General features: G+C 43.7%; 1 protein-coding gene across 2 annotated transcripts in view; it reads right to left on the bottom strand.

Annotated features, from left to right (window-relative positions):
* Positions 1-16950, bottom strand: part of LOC140718851 (uncharacterized) — a 79180-nt gene that overhangs the window by 19492 nt on the left and 42738 nt on the right. For both annotated transcript variants that reach the window (XM_073033086.1, XM_073033076.1), the window contains 3 exons: positions 13487-13612; positions 8253-8348; positions 6958-7062 (listed from right to left, as the gene is read on the bottom strand). In XM_073033086.1, coding sequence (XP_072889187.1) covers positions 6958-7062; positions 8253-8348; positions 13487-13612 — 327 coding nt within the window. The remainder of the gene's footprint in view (positions 1-6957; positions 7063-8252; positions 8349-13486; positions 13613-16950) is intronic.

A 16950-nucleotide genomic window follows, 5' to 3' on the forward strand; every position in this document is an offset into this window, starting at 1 on the left:
GGTATACAGAATTATGAGAGATATAAATAGAGTAAACACAAGGTGTTTTCCTCTGAGGTTGAATCAGAGTAGAACTAGAGGTCATATGTATTTCACATTCACCATAAACTTAAGGGGAACCGGAGGGGAATCTTCTTCACTCAGAGTGGGCTGCAAGTGTGGATTAAGCTGCCAACAGAAGTGGTGGATGCAGCTTCAATTAACACAATTAAAGGAACTTTGGATAGGTTCATCAATGAGAGGACTATGGAGGGCTATGGGCAGATGGGACAAAGCAGAAAAATGGGTTGGCCTGGACTAGATGGGCCGAAGGACCTGTTTCTGTGCGGCAGTGCTCTGTGACTCCACTTTAAACTGTGGTTTACAATGACATGAGTTAAGGAAACTGGACAGGACACAAACAGACTAAAGTGGAAGCCAGCGAGGAGGATTTGATAACTGGAAGATTGATGTCAAAACAAAATGAGATAAATTATGGAAGAGTCATTGAAAGTTGAGCCAAAAAAAAGCAGCACAGCCCTTCTGTAAACAGTGAGGAATTTGTGGGAAAAAGGTCTAGACACCCCCCATTAGTGAGGCTACGGGATACGGGGTATGTCACACGCCTGCGTTTGTCTCCAATGTGCAAGTGCCCAACCAACCGCCTGCAATAGTCAGAGTGACACTCAAGAGGCTGGAGGAACTCAGTGCGTCAGGCAACATATCTGGAGGGGATAAACAGTCGATGTTTCGGGCTGAGACCATTCATCAGGACTGGAAAGGGAAGGGGTGAAAGCCAGGATAAGGTGGTGTGGGGGGGGATGGGGGAGGAAAAGAAGCTGACAGGTGATAGGTGAGATCAGGTGAGGCGGGGAGAGGGTGAGTGTCCATTATAGTCACAAACAAAAGCATCGCTGAGTCTTCCGTTATCAAAACCCAGGAAAGCATTGACTGGGGAGAGATGCCAGGTCAGAGGCTAGGTACTTTGCAGTGAACAAATGACTTCCTGACTCCTCTTGGTGAGCTGCCTAACTCTCCCAGATCCAGGGTTCCCAACTTGGAGCCCATGGCATAAAAAAGGTTGGGAACCCCTTCTCTAGATTGTTTTACCTTTCACATAAACTTTAAAACATCAGGTAGCTTCCCTCCCCACCACCCATGACTGGGTTCAGTCTGAAATGATCCTCTGCACTTCCTCATGAAAGATAGTCATCTCTGTTCAAACTGCTGGTGCAACCCTGAGCTTCCAAACTCATGAATCAGATTTGGACCGAGCTCAAAACAGACAGTAAATGTTCCGTTTGACATGCCAGGGGAAACCCCCAAGTGTGGCCATATGCTCCGACATGCCCATGGTCAGATCCTCTGCACCATTCTTACTGGTCTCAATTCAGCTTCATCCAATGCTCGATGTAGACTTGACAAACTACACATTTGCTTAATCGTGATACGTTTTTCAAAACTAACCACAGTACAATTCCTGGAACTAGTTTGATAACATCAGAAGCCCAACCCCCTGCACCTTTGTCATACCTCTCAGCCAGTTTCTTTCCACGCAAACTTGTGTTTGTTTCGATTTCACTTTATGACAGCTTTCAGAACCATAGAACATCACAGCACAGAAACAGGCCTTTTGGCCCTTCTTGGCTGTGCCGAACCATTTTTCTGCCTAGTCCCACTGACCTGCACCTGGCTCATATCCCTTCATACACCTCTCATCCATGTACCTGTCCAAGTTTTTCTTAAATGTTAAAAGTGAGCCCACATTTACAACTTCATCTGGCAGCTCATTCCACACTCCCACCACTCTCTGTGTGAAGAAGCCCCCACTAATGTTCCCTTTAAACTTCTCCCCCTTCACCCTTAACCCATATCCTCTGGTTTTATTCTCCCCTGGCCTCAGTGGAAAAAGCTTGCTTGCATTCACTCTATCTATACCCATCATAATTTTATATACCTCTATCAAGTCTCCCCCATTCTCCTACATTCCAGGGAATTAACTCCTAACCTATTCAACATTTCTCTGTAACTCAGTTTCTCAAGTCCTGGCAACATCCTTGTAAACCTTCTCTGCACTCTTTCAACCTTATTAATATCCTTCCTGTAATTTGGTGACCAAAACTGCAGACAATACTCCAAATTTGGCCTCACCAATGCCTTATAAAACCTCATCGTAACATTCCAACTCTTATACTCAATACTTTGATTTATAAAGGCCAATGTAACAAAAGCTCTCTTTACTAACCTATCTAACTGTGACACCACTTTTAGGGAATTTTGTATCTGTATTCCCAGATCCCTCTGTTCTACTGCACTTCTCAATGTCCTACCATTTACCTTGTATGCTCTACCTTGGTTTTTCCTTCCAAAGTGCAATACCTCACACTTGTCTGTATTAAACTCCATCTGCCATTTTTCAACCCATTTTTCCAGCTGATCCAGATCCCTCTGCAAGCTTTGAAAACCTTCCAGTTTTTCCTGTTGTTCCCTTTGTATTGGGAACTAAGAGCAGGAAAGAGAGTTGAAAATGGGACAAGTGATTTTGTCCAGATTAAGAGGGGAAACAGACTCTCGCCTGACCTATTCAATCTTTACAGGGAGAAGATCCTAAGAGAAGTTAACAGTATTCCAGGCACGATAATGGGGGGATACAATCTGAACAACCTCCAACAAGCAGATGGTACAGTCCTGATAGCTAGCTTTAAGAGAATCTCCAAGAATACTAGATAAAGTTGCTGAAGAAAGCCCAAGGAATGGACTGATCACCAACTGCAAGAAACCAAATGTATGGCTATCGCAAAGAAGAAATAAGAAATTCGAACTGAACGTGGGCAACAAAACAGTCGAACAAACATGGAAGTTCAATTACTTAGTGAGCACGGTAACGTCTGATGGTAGGGCTGACATTGAAATTAGAAGGATTGGGATTGCTAATTGTACATTCGAGTGTTTGAGCAAGATACTAAAGAATATAATTTCTATGGGTATGAAACTCAGGGTGTTGTGGTGCTACGTTCATTCCACACTAACATATAGAAGCAAAATGAACGAAGACTTGAGGCTGCAGGAATACGGTTTTTGAAAAGAATGATCACGGAAGGACAAATGAGGAAGTGTGAAAAGCCAAGATAAGAAGAGAGCCGATTCCACCAATTAGGAAATTTCTGGAACAGGTACTGAGGAAAGAGAAGCTTGAACATCTTGCAGCGTTGGGGAAAATTCATGGAATAATCAGTCAACATGTGACAGTCACGAGTTACATCAAGGCAAAAGTTTTGAGTGGCTTATCAGAACTTCTCAGATTAAAGACAGATTGGAAAACCGTTATTACCAATGTCATGCAACTTGGCAAATAAGGATCTCCAACAAGAGAAAATCTGCAGATGCTGGAAATCCAAGCAACACACCCAAAATGCCGGAGGAACTCAGCAGGCCAGGCAGCATCTAAGGAAAAGAGTACAGTCAATGTTTCGGCCTTCTGAAGGGTCTGAGCCCGAAACGTCCACTCTACTCTTTTCTACCTGGCCTGCTGAGTTCCTCCAGCATTTTGTGTGTGTGGCCTAGCACAAAAGGATGTCAGTGTTTAATAATGATACCAGTTTTTAAAAGGGAATTGTTACCTAAAGCATTTTGGTTTAAGGTAACAATTGACCTCAAACATTGACCCTGTTTCTCTATCCACAAAAATTGCATAATTTGCAGAGCATTGCCAGAAAAAAGTTTTTAAAATTTTCCAACATCCAAAGTCTTATGATTTTGTTCATTGACACGAAATGGAAGATCTGTTTCTTCCCCCACGGATACCTCATTAATTGCTGAATATTTCCAATGTTCTCTTTTGAGTTTTCTTACAAATGCATTATTTTGCTCTATTTGCAGCATAATTGTTAAAAATGCTCCTTAAAAACCCACCTTATTAACCTGGCTTTTCATTTTGATCGAAAAACGTTGCAGAGGTTTGTAAAATCTACCAGGTCGATCATGGGCATAAGCTTCCCCATCATTCCCCATACCTTAACAGGGTAGCATCCATCATTAAGGACCCCCACTACCCAGTACATGACTTTTCTCTTTGTTACCATCGGCGAGGAGGTAGAGCATCATGAAGAGGCACACTCAACATTTTAGGAACTGCCTCTTGCCCTCCGTCATCAGATTTCTGAATGGTCCATGAACTTTACCTCACTATTTTGCTCTCTTTCTGCACTAATATATTTACCTTTTATATATTTCTTACTGTAACATAAATTTTATGATATATCAGCGACAATAAAGCTGAATCCGGTTCTGTTTCTACAGCTGAATGTTTTCTTCCTTGATTGGAATCAGCGATGCAGAAATTCTGTGGTGTGTGCCACAACAGCTTTGTGTGCTGTGCAACAGGTTTCACCTGAAATCCTGCCTGCCCGCACGGGCCACGGGAGATGGTCAATTACACTCCATTTCTACACCAAAGTAGGTGATTTGGTGCGTTTGCCATAAGTAGTCGGGGGATTGAGTTCAAGAGCCACCAGGTTATGTTGCGGCTCTTTCAAACCCTAGTTAGACAACACTTGGAGTATTGTGATCACCTCCTCATGGGATGGATGTGGAAACTTCAGAGAGGGTGCAAGGGAGAATTATCAGGTACCGCCCACATTAGAGAGCATGTCTTATGAGGATAGGTTGGGTGAGCTGGGGCTTTTTTCTTAGGAACGAAGGACAATGAGACATGATTTGATAGAGGTGTACAAGATGATAAAAGGCATAGATCGAGTGGACAGCCAAGGATATTTTTCCCCCCCAGGGCAGAAATGGCTGCCATGAGGGGGCATGATATTAAGGGGGTGGCAGAGCAGAGATACATTTCTACCAAAGGAGGTGTAAGGTGGTCCTTCTCTCCGCTAGCCTGCAGGTCACACTTGGGCAAGGTGATCAAGGCCACATGAAGCTACAGGGAGCAGGTTGCGATGGTCATATAAGCATCTGGTGAATATCCCATGTGCCAGTTATGCAACCACTGATGCCAGGTAGGCAATCTGTGAAGAGTACTAGTAATGGCTGGAGTTCCCCGTCTTGTAAAGACACTGCCCAGAAGAAAGCAATGGCAAACCACTTCTGCAGAAGAATTTGTTAAGAACAATCATGTGGACCATGGACTGCCAACGTCATACAACACTGCATATGATGATGATAATGATAGTGACATGTCAGAATTAGGTACTTCATTTTAATTTGTTTTGTTATTCTTTTATTTTGGTTATTGTGGAACATGCTACCAGGAGTGTGGTAGAGGCAGAAACTTGAGGGATATTTTAGAAACTGGTAGGTGTGTGCTTTTACTAAGGTATCCAAACAATGGTAAACGCACAGCTTTTCTGACCTTTCACCAAAGTGAACTGTGGATTCATAACCTGGGTTCTAGAACAGAAGACAGCCAGCACAATGGGTGAGAGACCTGCTCCAGGTTGCTTGCCTGATCAGATGTGACGAAGTGGAGTCTCAAGCCTTTGAATAACTGGAGGGGCTGGGTCCTCATGAAATTCCCTACTTGCCCCTCACCACGAATCCTAGTCCTTCTGCCTCCACCACCTTCGCAACTACCACCAGGATTCCCAATTCCTCCTCACCGTCCCATCACAACCACAATGGTCTCCCAGCACATCACGTCTCCAGCTCTCATGCAGATTTTCAACTCATCCTGGAGATCCATGTTCTTGCCTGACAACAGCCAAGGGTGACCGAGAGGTGCAAAGTGTCAAAGATGGATATGATCAGGACCGTTATGTGACGGAGCTCTGTGACGTGAACTCATGCACAAAATATGTGTTGCCCCCATTCTATTTTCCAAGTGTACATCAATGTCTCGGCCAAAGTAAGCGACTATATGGAGTGGTAGCCTTCATTAGTGAGGGATTGAGTTCGGGAGCCATGAGGCAATGTTACTGCTCTATAAAATTTTGCTTAGACCACATTCAGGATATTGAATTCAGTTCTGGTTGTCTCATTATAGGAAAGATGTAGAAGCTTTAGGGAGGGTGCAGAGGAGATTCACCAGGATGCTGCCTAGATTGGAGGGCATGTCTTATGCAGAAAGGTTGAGTGAGCTAGGGCTTTTCTTTTTGGAGTGAAGGAATGTGAGAACCAACTTGATAGAGGTGCAGAGGATATAGGATCATAGAGCGAGTGAATAGCCAGAGACTTTTTTTTCTGGGTTTGAAATGGGAAATAGGATTGGGCATAATTTTAAGGTGATTGGAGAAAAGCACAGGGGGATGTCAGAGACAGGTTGTTTTTGTTTAACACAGAGAGTGGTGGGTACATGGAACGCACTGCCAAGGGTGGTGGCAGAGGCAGATACATTAGGGACATTTAATAAACTCTTAGATTGACACATGGATGATAGAAAACTAGATGTTTATGTCAAAAGGAAGGGTTAGATTGATCTTCAAGTAGGTTAAATGATCAGTGCAAAATTAAGGGCCAAAGGGCCTGTATTGTGCTGTAATTCAAGGTTTAAAATTCAAGATTCAAAATTGTTCCATATCATTTCTAGTACACAAGTGTAAAGTAGAACAAAACAGTTGTTACTCCAGATGTGAAAAGCACACTAGGATAAAGAACCATATAGTAAAAAAACACAATAAATATAAATACAAAAGATAGCTTATATGCATAGCTTGATTGAACGTCCATAAAATTACGCCAGACACAGGTGCGTCTGTACATGCGGTGACCATCAGAAAATGATAAGGTAGTGGTGTTTGGGGTGCAGAGGTGTTGGCAAGCCTTACTGCTTTGGGAAAGTGACCGAGTCTGGTAGTTCTGTCATGGATGCTAGAGAGCCTCTTCCCAGATCTGAGTGGGACAAACAGTCCATGAGCAGGGTGGGTGGGATCCTTCATGATCTGTGTTCTAAATTATCGTATTACTCTGCGTCATATATACACGGTTGCTGTGACATAATTTTTTTGTTGTGTTTCTGGTAAGGTTACTTACAAAAGAAGGCCTTAATCGAGAAGATGATCACCAGAATTATCAACGGTACCACCACGGTACAGATGACACTTTCCTGTAAATGGGTGGGTGTTTTGCACCCTTTACCTGCCAACAGAGAGCATCGTGTCAATAAACACACTGTGTATTGTTTGCAATTTACCAGTTAAAAAACCACGTGCAACTTCTAACTCTTAATAAGAGGGTGGCTTCATCTTGGAGCCACTGATAAAATGAGGGATGTAGAATTGAGGGAGCATTATGCACTGTGCCCCAATATTGAAGGTAAGGGTTAGAATTGTAAGTCTATTTCTGAGCACAATGTACAAACCATTGCCTCATTGCCGGAACTTGGCTGACAGTGAGTGGTGCCCTTCCTGTCAGAGCTTCCCCCTACAGCTGATGTATCATCACCAATGCACACTGGCCTCGGGACAACTGCAGCAGACAGGAGACAGTCTCCCACGGCTCGGCAGACTGTGCTCTTGCTAAGATGCTGCGGAGATGGGTGCAAGGCTCTGTGCCGCGCTTTATCCCCGGCAGCTGAATAAGAGGACTCTCTGATCTCCGGGCTGTTCCCGGGGTCGCACACTGAGGCAGACATCATCTGCCAATGGAGTGGCGTCAGCTCAGTGCTGAGTGCTTTTTGCTCCGCCCGAAACTTACTGTGGTGTTCCAGCACAGCGACATATCCATAAGGGAATGGTGCTGACTGGATGCATTCCCGGGTACCGGAGTACGTGCTGGGGCTCTGTGGGGAAGAACTACAGGATCGGTGTCTTCCACTACTGCACAGGGATGGGCTGAGCAGGGTGGAAGTGCCCCTCAAACATCAATGTACTGTGTTACCATAGGGGGCCTCGTGAGTGGCAATGGTGTCAGAGTTTAAAAACAAGTGACACAACTGAATGCAATAGTTCTACACTGCATCTTCTTGTGTATGCTTGTATTAATGTGAATAAAGATTTTGAAATATAACGAACTTTAGTCGGGGTGTGAAGGGGCTTGAAAATTTTCTTCACTAGATGCACCGTCACAAGGAGTGGCTGAGATGGGGATCATTGCACCTGATAAGAGGAAGATTAACACAGGACTAAGGTGGAAGTCTGGTTGAGCACTGCTGTGCTTTGATTAGTCCAGCAAAGTGTAGCACCGGCGCAGCAAGTCGGCCCCTCCTAGGTGCTGAATTTTGTTTTTAAGGCTTTCCACAGCATCTCTCAGCAGTTTCTCTACTATCTCATGGACTATTACTTTAAGAATTAACCTTATGATCATGGTGACCACCAGTTAACACTCACCGCTTTCCTTTGTTATTTGTGAGATCAGAATTGAAGTTGAACAGATGACAATGACTCCACTCAGGGGGCTTACTACATCCAGGGTGACCCTGCAAACTGTCGCCAAATAAAACAGAAGGTGTTACAGTATTCTCAACAAATGCACCCAATGCTAAACCAAAACACAAAGCGCAAGAGGAACTCAGCAGGCCAGGCAGCAACTACGGAAGATTTATTATTGTTGTAGCAAGAAGTTTGTCTCGTATACTGTTCATACTGACTGACTCGTTGCATAGTGGATTAGGGAACCGTTCAGTGGTCATCCGTTCAGCTGTTCTTAAGCAAGGTGGTACATCCTTTCAGGATTTTGTATCTGCTGCCCAATGGGAGAGGAGAGAAGAGAGGAAGTGCAGGACGTGTCTGGGTTGTTCGATTTGCTGGCTGTCTTACCAAAGCAGTGAGAAGTGTAGACAGAGTCCATGGAGGGGAGGCTGGTTTCTGTGATGTGCTCAGCAGTGTGTTTTTCGAGGTCACAGGCAGAGCAGTTGCCATACCAGGTTATGGTGCACCCAGATAGGATGCTTTCTATGGTACCTCGATAACATAATTGGTGAGGGCCGATGGGGACATACCAAGTCTCCAAGTGAGACTTGAATCCAGATGAAGGGTCTTAACCTGAAACGTCAACTACTCATTTCCCTCCACAGATGCTACCTGACCAGTTGAGCTCCTTCAGCACCTTGTGCATTTTTCTTGATTCCAGCATCTGCAGTCCCTTGTGTCTCAACAACACTAAACTCTCCGTTCCCTCTAGTGCACGAGGGGGAAGTTGTTTGCTGAGGACAGTAGGTGTTTACTAGACGTTTAGGAGACAGGTGGACGCATAGAAAATGGGAAGAATTTTCTATGGGTTTAAGTAATGACCAAAAAATCCTCTCGTTCTCTGGCCAATTCTCATGGCTTTTTACTTGTTCTGCCAGATACTAGCTAACCCTACTGACCTCCTGGAAGGTACAAAGGATTCTGGACTTTGTTTTCCTGTACACTGCAGTGCTGAAGGTGGGAGCACACCAGAGATTAAATCTGGATGCATTCAACCATTGAATTACCATAAAACAATACAGCACAGTACAGGCTCTTTGGTCGACAGTGTTGTGCTGACGTTTTAACCTTCTCCAACCCTTCCTTGCACACACAGCCCTCCATTTTACTTTCATCATTGTGCCTTTCTAAGAGTCTCTTACATGTCCCTTATGAATCTGCCTCTGCTACCACTAAAAAGAGCTTCCTCTCTGCTCAAAGTTTGTTTTTGATATCACAACCATCATGGCATTAACATTGAAGGTTACTTTGGGCTTTCTGCATTCATCATCTAACCTTTGAATTCTGTTTTCAATAGATGCTTTTCTGAATTGCCGACTGAGGCCACTTGGTCTATTGCTCCTTTTCCAAGCTGAAGGTTACTTTGGGTTTTCTGCATTCATCATCTAACCTTTGAACTCTGTTTTCAATAGATGTTTTTCTGAATTGCCGACTGAGGCCACTTGGTCTATTGCTCCTTTTCCAAGCTGAAGGTTACTTTGGGCTTTCTGCATTCATCATCTAACCTTTGAATTGTTTTCAATAGATGTTTTTCTGAATTGTTGACTGAGGCCACTTGAGGCTCCTTTTCCAAGCTGAATACATGGTCCTGAGCTACTGGTTAAAAAGATCTCTGCTCTTTATTTGTGGTTTTCCAAGTGGATTTTATCAGTCTTGGTTGATGTGTGCTGACTGAATGACTGTGAAAGTGATCAATTATACATCATTTCTCTCTTCAGTGGCAGGGTCAGAGAGTTACAGCTCAGAAACAGGCCCTTCAGCTCATCTATCAAATCAAAAGACATAGGAGCAGAATTAGGCCATTTGGCCCATCGAGTCTGCTCTCCACTATGCAATCTTGGCTGCTCCTTTTTTCCCTCCTCAACCCCATTTCCCAGCCTTCTCCCCGTAACCTTTGATGCTGTGTGCCATCAAGAACCTATCAATCTCTGCCTTAAATACACCCAACGACCTGGCCTCCACAGCTGCACATGGCAACAAATTCCACAAATTCACCACCCTCTGGCTAAACAAATTTCTCCACATCTCTGTTTTCAATGGACGCCCCTCTATCCTGTGCCCTCTTGTCCTAGACTCTCCCACCACAGGAAACATCCTTTCCACAACTACTCTGCCTAGGCAACTCAACATTTGAAAGGTTTCACTGAGATCCACCCTCTCCCCTTATCCTTCTAAATTCCAGTGAGTACAGACCTAGAGTCAGCAAATGTTCAACGTATGAAAACCCTTTCAATCCTGGAATCATCCCTGTAAATCTCCTCTGGAACATCTCCAATGCCAGCACATCTTTTCTAAGATGAGGGGCCCAAAACTGTTCATAATACTCAAGGTGAGGCCTCACCAGTGCCTTATAAAGCCTCAGCATCACATCCCTGCTCTTGTATTCTAGACCTCTTGAAATGAATGCCAACATGGCATTTGCCTTCCTCACCACTGACTCAACCTGCAAGTTAACCTTTAGGGTGTTCTGCACAAGGACTCCCAATTCCTTTTGCATCACAGATTTTTGGATTTTCTCCCTGTTTAGAAAATAGTCTGCACATTTATTTCTACTACCCAAGTGCTTGACCATGCATTTTCCAACATTGTATTTCATTTGCCACTTTCTTACCCATTCTTCTAATCTTTCTAAGTCCTACTGCATTCTACCTGTTTCCTCAATGCCCCTCCACTAATTTTCATATCATCTGCAAACCTGGCAACAAAACCATCTATTTCATCATCTAAATTATTTATATACAGCATAAAAAGAAGTGGTCCCAACACCAACACCTGCAGAATACCATTAGTCACTGGTAGCCAGCTAGTCAAGGCTCCTTTTATTCCCACTTGCTGCCTCCTACCAATCAGCCTATGTTCTAACCATGTTAGTAACTTTCCTGTAATACCATGGGTTCTTAACTTGGTAATCAGCCTCATGTGTGGCATCTTGTCAAAGGTCTTCTGGAAGTCCAAATGTAGTCCTCGCTGGCCTGATCTTCTGCCTAGTCTCATCTACCTGCACACATCGCTGCCATGTACTTATCCAAGCTTCTCGTAAGTTCCAAAGGAACCCACATCTGCCATCCCCATTAGCAGCTCGTTCAACACTGAGTGAAGAAATTTCTTCTCAGATGTCCCTTAAATATTTCACCATTCACCCTTAACCAATGAGCTCTGGTTCACATCTCACCCAACCAGAGGGAAATAGCCTGCATGTATTCACCCTATTTATACCCCTCATCATTTTGTCTACCTCTATGGCATTGCCCCTCATTCTCCTGTGCTTTACTTAGATTGTTTGTAAGAGACAAGAATAATTGGGCTTTATCTTGCCTCTCGCAAACAAGCAGAAATATAATTGAGCTCCCTTCAGTGCATATCAGTTAAACATCAGACTCAATCATCTCAACAACAAGGAAGATAACTAGCTAGAGGAAGCAAGTTAACTTTCCTGAGAGAAGTTTACAGAAAATGTTCATTCTGTTTGAGTAATTGTTGAAGGAAATATTCTCTTGATAAACCAAGCCAGGAATCATTAATGTTTTGGGAGACATACTGATGAAGTCGACAGGGCTAACAGGATTCAATGAGAATGGGTTAAAGCTATAGAGAGCAGTTAGAGAAGTAGAAAAGGATGAAGTCTAAATAAGTAGACTATGAAGAAATTTAACCTTGGCTTTTAAACATGTTTTTCAAGTTAGAATACACACAAGAGATTCTGCAGATGCTGGAAATCCTGAGGAACATGCACACAAAATGCTGGAGGAACTCCGCAGCATCGATGGAGGGGTATATTCAGTCAATGTTTTAGGCAGAGACCCTTCATCAGGACTGGAAAGGAGGGGGGAAGAAGCCTGATTAAGAAGATGGGCTGGGGGTGGGGGTGGGGGTGGGGGGGAAGGGTCGTGATTACAAGCTGCCAGCTGATAGATGATAGAGGAGAGGGGATGAAGTGAGAAGTGGAAAAGGTAAAGGGCTGAAAACGAAGGACTCTGATAGGAGAGGAGAATGGACCATGCAAAAAAGGAAAGGGGGAGGGGTACTAGAGGGAGGTGATGGGCAAGTGAAGAGAGGAGAAGCGTTAAGAAGGAAGTGAGAATGTGGAATGGAATGACACGGCCATAGTGGGGTGTGTTAGGAATGGACAGGAGGAGGAGTATAGGAAACTGATACAGGACTTTGTGATATGGTGCAACTCAAACTACCTGCGTCTCAATATCACCAAGACCAAGGAGATGGTGGTGGACTTTAGGAGATCTAGGCCTCATATGGAGCCAGTGATCATTAATGGAGAATGTGTGGAGCAGGTTAAGACCTACAAGTATCTGGGAGTACAGTTAGACGAGAAGCTAGACTGGACTGCCAACACAGATGCCTTGTGCAGGAAGGCACAGAGTCGACTGTACTTCCTTAGAAGGTTGGCGTCATTCAATGTCTGCAGTGAGATGTTGAAGATGTTCTATAGGTCAGTTGTTGAGAGCGCCCTCTTCTTTGTGGTGGCGTGTTGGGGAGGAAGCATTAAGAAGAAGGACGCCTCACGTCTTAATAAGCTGGTAAGGAAGGCGGGCTCTGTCGTGGGCAAAGTACTGGAGAGTTTAACATCGGTAGCTGAGCGAAGGGCGCTGAGTAGGCTACGGTCAATTATGGAAAACCCTGAACATCCTCTACATAGCACCATCCAGAGACAGAGAAGCAGCTTCAGCGACAGGTTACTATCGATGCAATGCTCCTCAGACAGGATGAAGAGGTCAATACTCCCCAATGCCATTAGGCTTTACAATTCAACTGCCAGGACTTAAGAACTTTTTTTTTTAAAGCTATTATTAATGCTTTTTGAGTTAGTGATTTAGATGCATATCATATTATTACTGAGTTAAGTATTGTATGTAATTAGTTTTTGCTACTACAAGTGTATGGGACATTGGAAAAAATGTTGAATTTCCCCATGGGGATGAATAAAGTATCTATCTATCTATCTATCTATCTATCTATCTATCTATCTATCTATCTATCTATCTAAGAGAGAAGGGGAAGGGGCAGGAAGTTAATAGAGTTTAATGAAATTGTTGTTTAAGCCATCATGTTGGAGGTGACCCAGACAGAATATGAGGCTCTTTCAACCTGAGTGTGGCTTCTTTTTCAAAAATCCAATAACTCTTATTTGAACTTACATTTGGATGAGAACATTTCATTGATCCAATTTGTGTCATATTTCTTCATACTACACATCGCCAAAAAGATCAGTATTAGCAGAAGGCACAAAATCACCATCATGGTCACCAGGATGTCAGAATATCCTAATAAAAGAACAAGATAAAACTATTTTATACATGAAACTTAAAACTACAAAGAACACTGAGCATTGCATTAAAGAATAATCAAGAAGCTGAAAATCTGAAATAAAGACAAAATGCCGGAATAAGTGTCGGTCAGGCAGTATCTGCGGAAAGAGAAATCATTCACATTGCTGTTCGAAGATCCTTTATCGGAACTGAGAAAGAGGAAACCAGTTACTGGAATTTGCAGATAAGGTAGGGGAGGCCAACCAGTGGAACAAAATGAATTTCTGTGATACAATGAAATATTGCAGCCATTAAGTGGGCTATCAAGTTCACAGGTAAGGGAGCACCTACGCGAGTGATGATAAACCTGATTCTGATATGGGTCTCTGCTGTGGACTGAGAGTGGGAAGGGTTCAAGGAGAGGGGAATCATGGTTGGGAAATGGGAAAGGGGGAGGGGAGAGGAGAGGGAGCAGGAAACAGAAGGGTCCTGCGGAAGGGTTTCGGCCTGAAACGTTGACAGTACTCTTTTCCATAGATGCTGCGGAGTTCCTCCAGCATTTTGCGGGTGTTGCTCAGATTTCCAGCATCTGCAGATTTTCTCTTGTTTGCGACATTGTGTAATGATCAATAAACCAATTGTTTGGAATCAAATGACCTTGCCTGGTGTGTCTGGACTGGCTGTGCCTGCACCTAAACACTCACCCCTGGCACTGCTGTCTCAAAACCCTCTCTCACTGCTCCATCTTTGCCATTCCCAACATCCTTTGCTCCCATCACATTTCAAACTCGCTCTCTGCTCTACCTTGACAAATACAGTATTATTCAGAGGTCTTAGGCAGCCTAGCTCGATAATGTTATATATGTTAAAACAGCAGTAAAGGTCAATGAGAGAAGAAACCAAGGGAACTGCAAGTAAAGATACACTCAATGACCACTTTATTCATTACCTCCTGTACCTAATAAAGTGGCCACTGAGTGTATCTGAAATTGAGCAGTGAACATGATGTCCTATTGATGCTTTGTGCCCAGTTAAAAGCTGAAGTGATGTTGTAGGAGCTGGTTGGGCCTTGTTACAGTGCAGGGAGCCAAAGTGGGACAGTAAATTATGTTGGAAGGCAATCAGACACTCAGTTTCACTTCTGAGGACTGGGAGTGGGTGCTTCACAAAGTGATCCAACAAGTTATGCCTGGCCCCTCCGATATAGAGAGGAGGCAGTGATCCACCTGCCCTCCTTCCTGTCTGCTGAACAGAATTTGATCTTCGGAAGTGTGGCCTTCTCTAAACCCAGAAACCACTTGGGTGATCACCTTGACAAGCGGCTGGGCACTGTCTGTAGCAGGGATCACAAGTTTGCTGTTACCATTGGCACACCTAACGAGGGGGAATGAGAACTATGAAAGAGGATCTCATTGAAACTGATCGAATGTTGAAAGGCCCAGATAGAGTGGATATACAAAGGATGTTCTTCCCTATGGTGGCAGAGCTGAGGATCAGAGGGACAGACTCGGAGTAGAAGGATGTCCCATTAGAACAGAGATGAAGGGTAAATTTCTTCAGCCAAATGGTGATGAATCTGTGGAATTCATTGCCATAGACAGCTGTGAAGGTCAAGGTATTGGGTACATGTAAAGTGGAGGTTGATAGGTTCTTGATTAGTAAGGGCAAAGGGTTTGGAGAGAGGACAGGTTAATAAATCAGCCATGATGGAATGGTGGAACAGTCTTGATGGGGTGTTGGTCTAATGTTGCTACTATGTCTTATAACGGGATTACTTATTAAAGATTTGATATTGCATTGTCATTTGTAATTTCATGAGAAGTAATGATGATTATTTTGTTTCCTGAACTGCATGTTGACAGTAGAGATACAGCTCATTTGACTCATGGGACGTGTTGCAGTTTCATGTTGAATTGCTTCACCCTGCTGACTCTCCACAGACTCTCTAATATTCCTTCAGAATGTACTGTGGTCTTAGGGCTCCAGCCCAGGTTATGGTTCAATAATCTTGGTATCAAGGAGATTCTTCCCAACCCATCTGCTTACCACCTCAGTGACATTAAATTTCTCAGATCATCATGGAACCAGTGTACAAGTACCATCACAAAGAGGGCATGGCAGTGTCCCTATACAAGACCAGAAGACATAGGAGCAGAATTAGGTCATTCAGCCCAACAAATCTGCTTCACCATTCAATCATGGCTGATCTTTTATTCCCTTCCTCAGCCCTTCTCCCTGGCTTTCTCCACATAATCTTTGATGCCATGTCCAATCAAGAACCTATCAATCACCGCCTTAAATACACCCAACGGTCTGGCCTCCACAGCTGCCTGTGGTAACAAATTCCACAAGTTCACCACCCTCAGGCTTAAGAAATTTATCTGCATTTCTGTTATGAATAGATGCCTCTCTATCCTAAGGCTGTGTCCGCTTGTCCTAAACTCCCCTACCATTGGGAATGTCCTTTCCACATCTACTCTGTCTAGGCCTTTCAACATTAGAAAGGTTTCAATGAGATCCCCCCCTCATCCTTCTAAATTCTAGCGAGTATAGACCCAGAGCCATCAAACGTACCTCATATGATAACCTTTTCATTCTTAGAATCATCTTTGTGAACCTCTTCTGAACCCTCTCTAATACCAGCACATCTTTTCTAAGATGAGGAGCCTAAAACTGTTCACAATACTCAAGGTGAGGCCTCACCAGTGCCTTATAAAGCTTCAGCGTCACATCCCTGCTCCTGTATTCTAGAGTTCTTGAAATGAATTCTAACATTGGCCTTCCTCACCACCGACTCAACCTGAAAGTTACACTTTGAGGTTTTCTTGGAACCCTACTTTTTAGAAGTTTGCTCAGATTTGGTTTTGCTCAGATCTAAAACTTTGACAGATTTCTATAGATGCACAGTGGAGAGAATAATGACTGGTTCCATCATGGTCTGGTAAGGAAACTCCAATTCTCTTTTGTGGAAAAGCCCACAAAAAATTGTAGAGTTCAGTCTATCATAACCTCCCCACCACTGAGAACATCTACATGGAGCATTGTCACAGAAAAGCAGCACCATTCAGGCCATGCTCCTTTCGTACTGCTATCATCAGGAAGGAGGTAATGGAACCTCAGGACCTACATCCCCAGGTTCATGAGCAGTTATTACCTCTTAACCATCAGGTCCGTGAACCAGGGTGGATAACTTCACTCACATCAAACCGAACTGATACTAGAAACTATGACACGGCCATAGTGGGGTGTGTCAGGAATGGACAGGAGGAGGAGTATAGGAAACTGATACAGGACTTTGTGATATGGTGCAACTCAAACTACCTGCGTCTCAATATCACCAAGACCAAGGAGAT

This window comes from Hemitrygon akajei, chromosome 2, assembly GCF_048418815.1.
Source record: "Hemitrygon akajei chromosome 2, sHemAka1.3, whole genome shotgun sequence".
NCBI lineage: Eukaryota > Metazoa > Chordata > Chondrichthyes > Myliobatiformes > Dasyatidae > Hemitrygon > Hemitrygon akajei.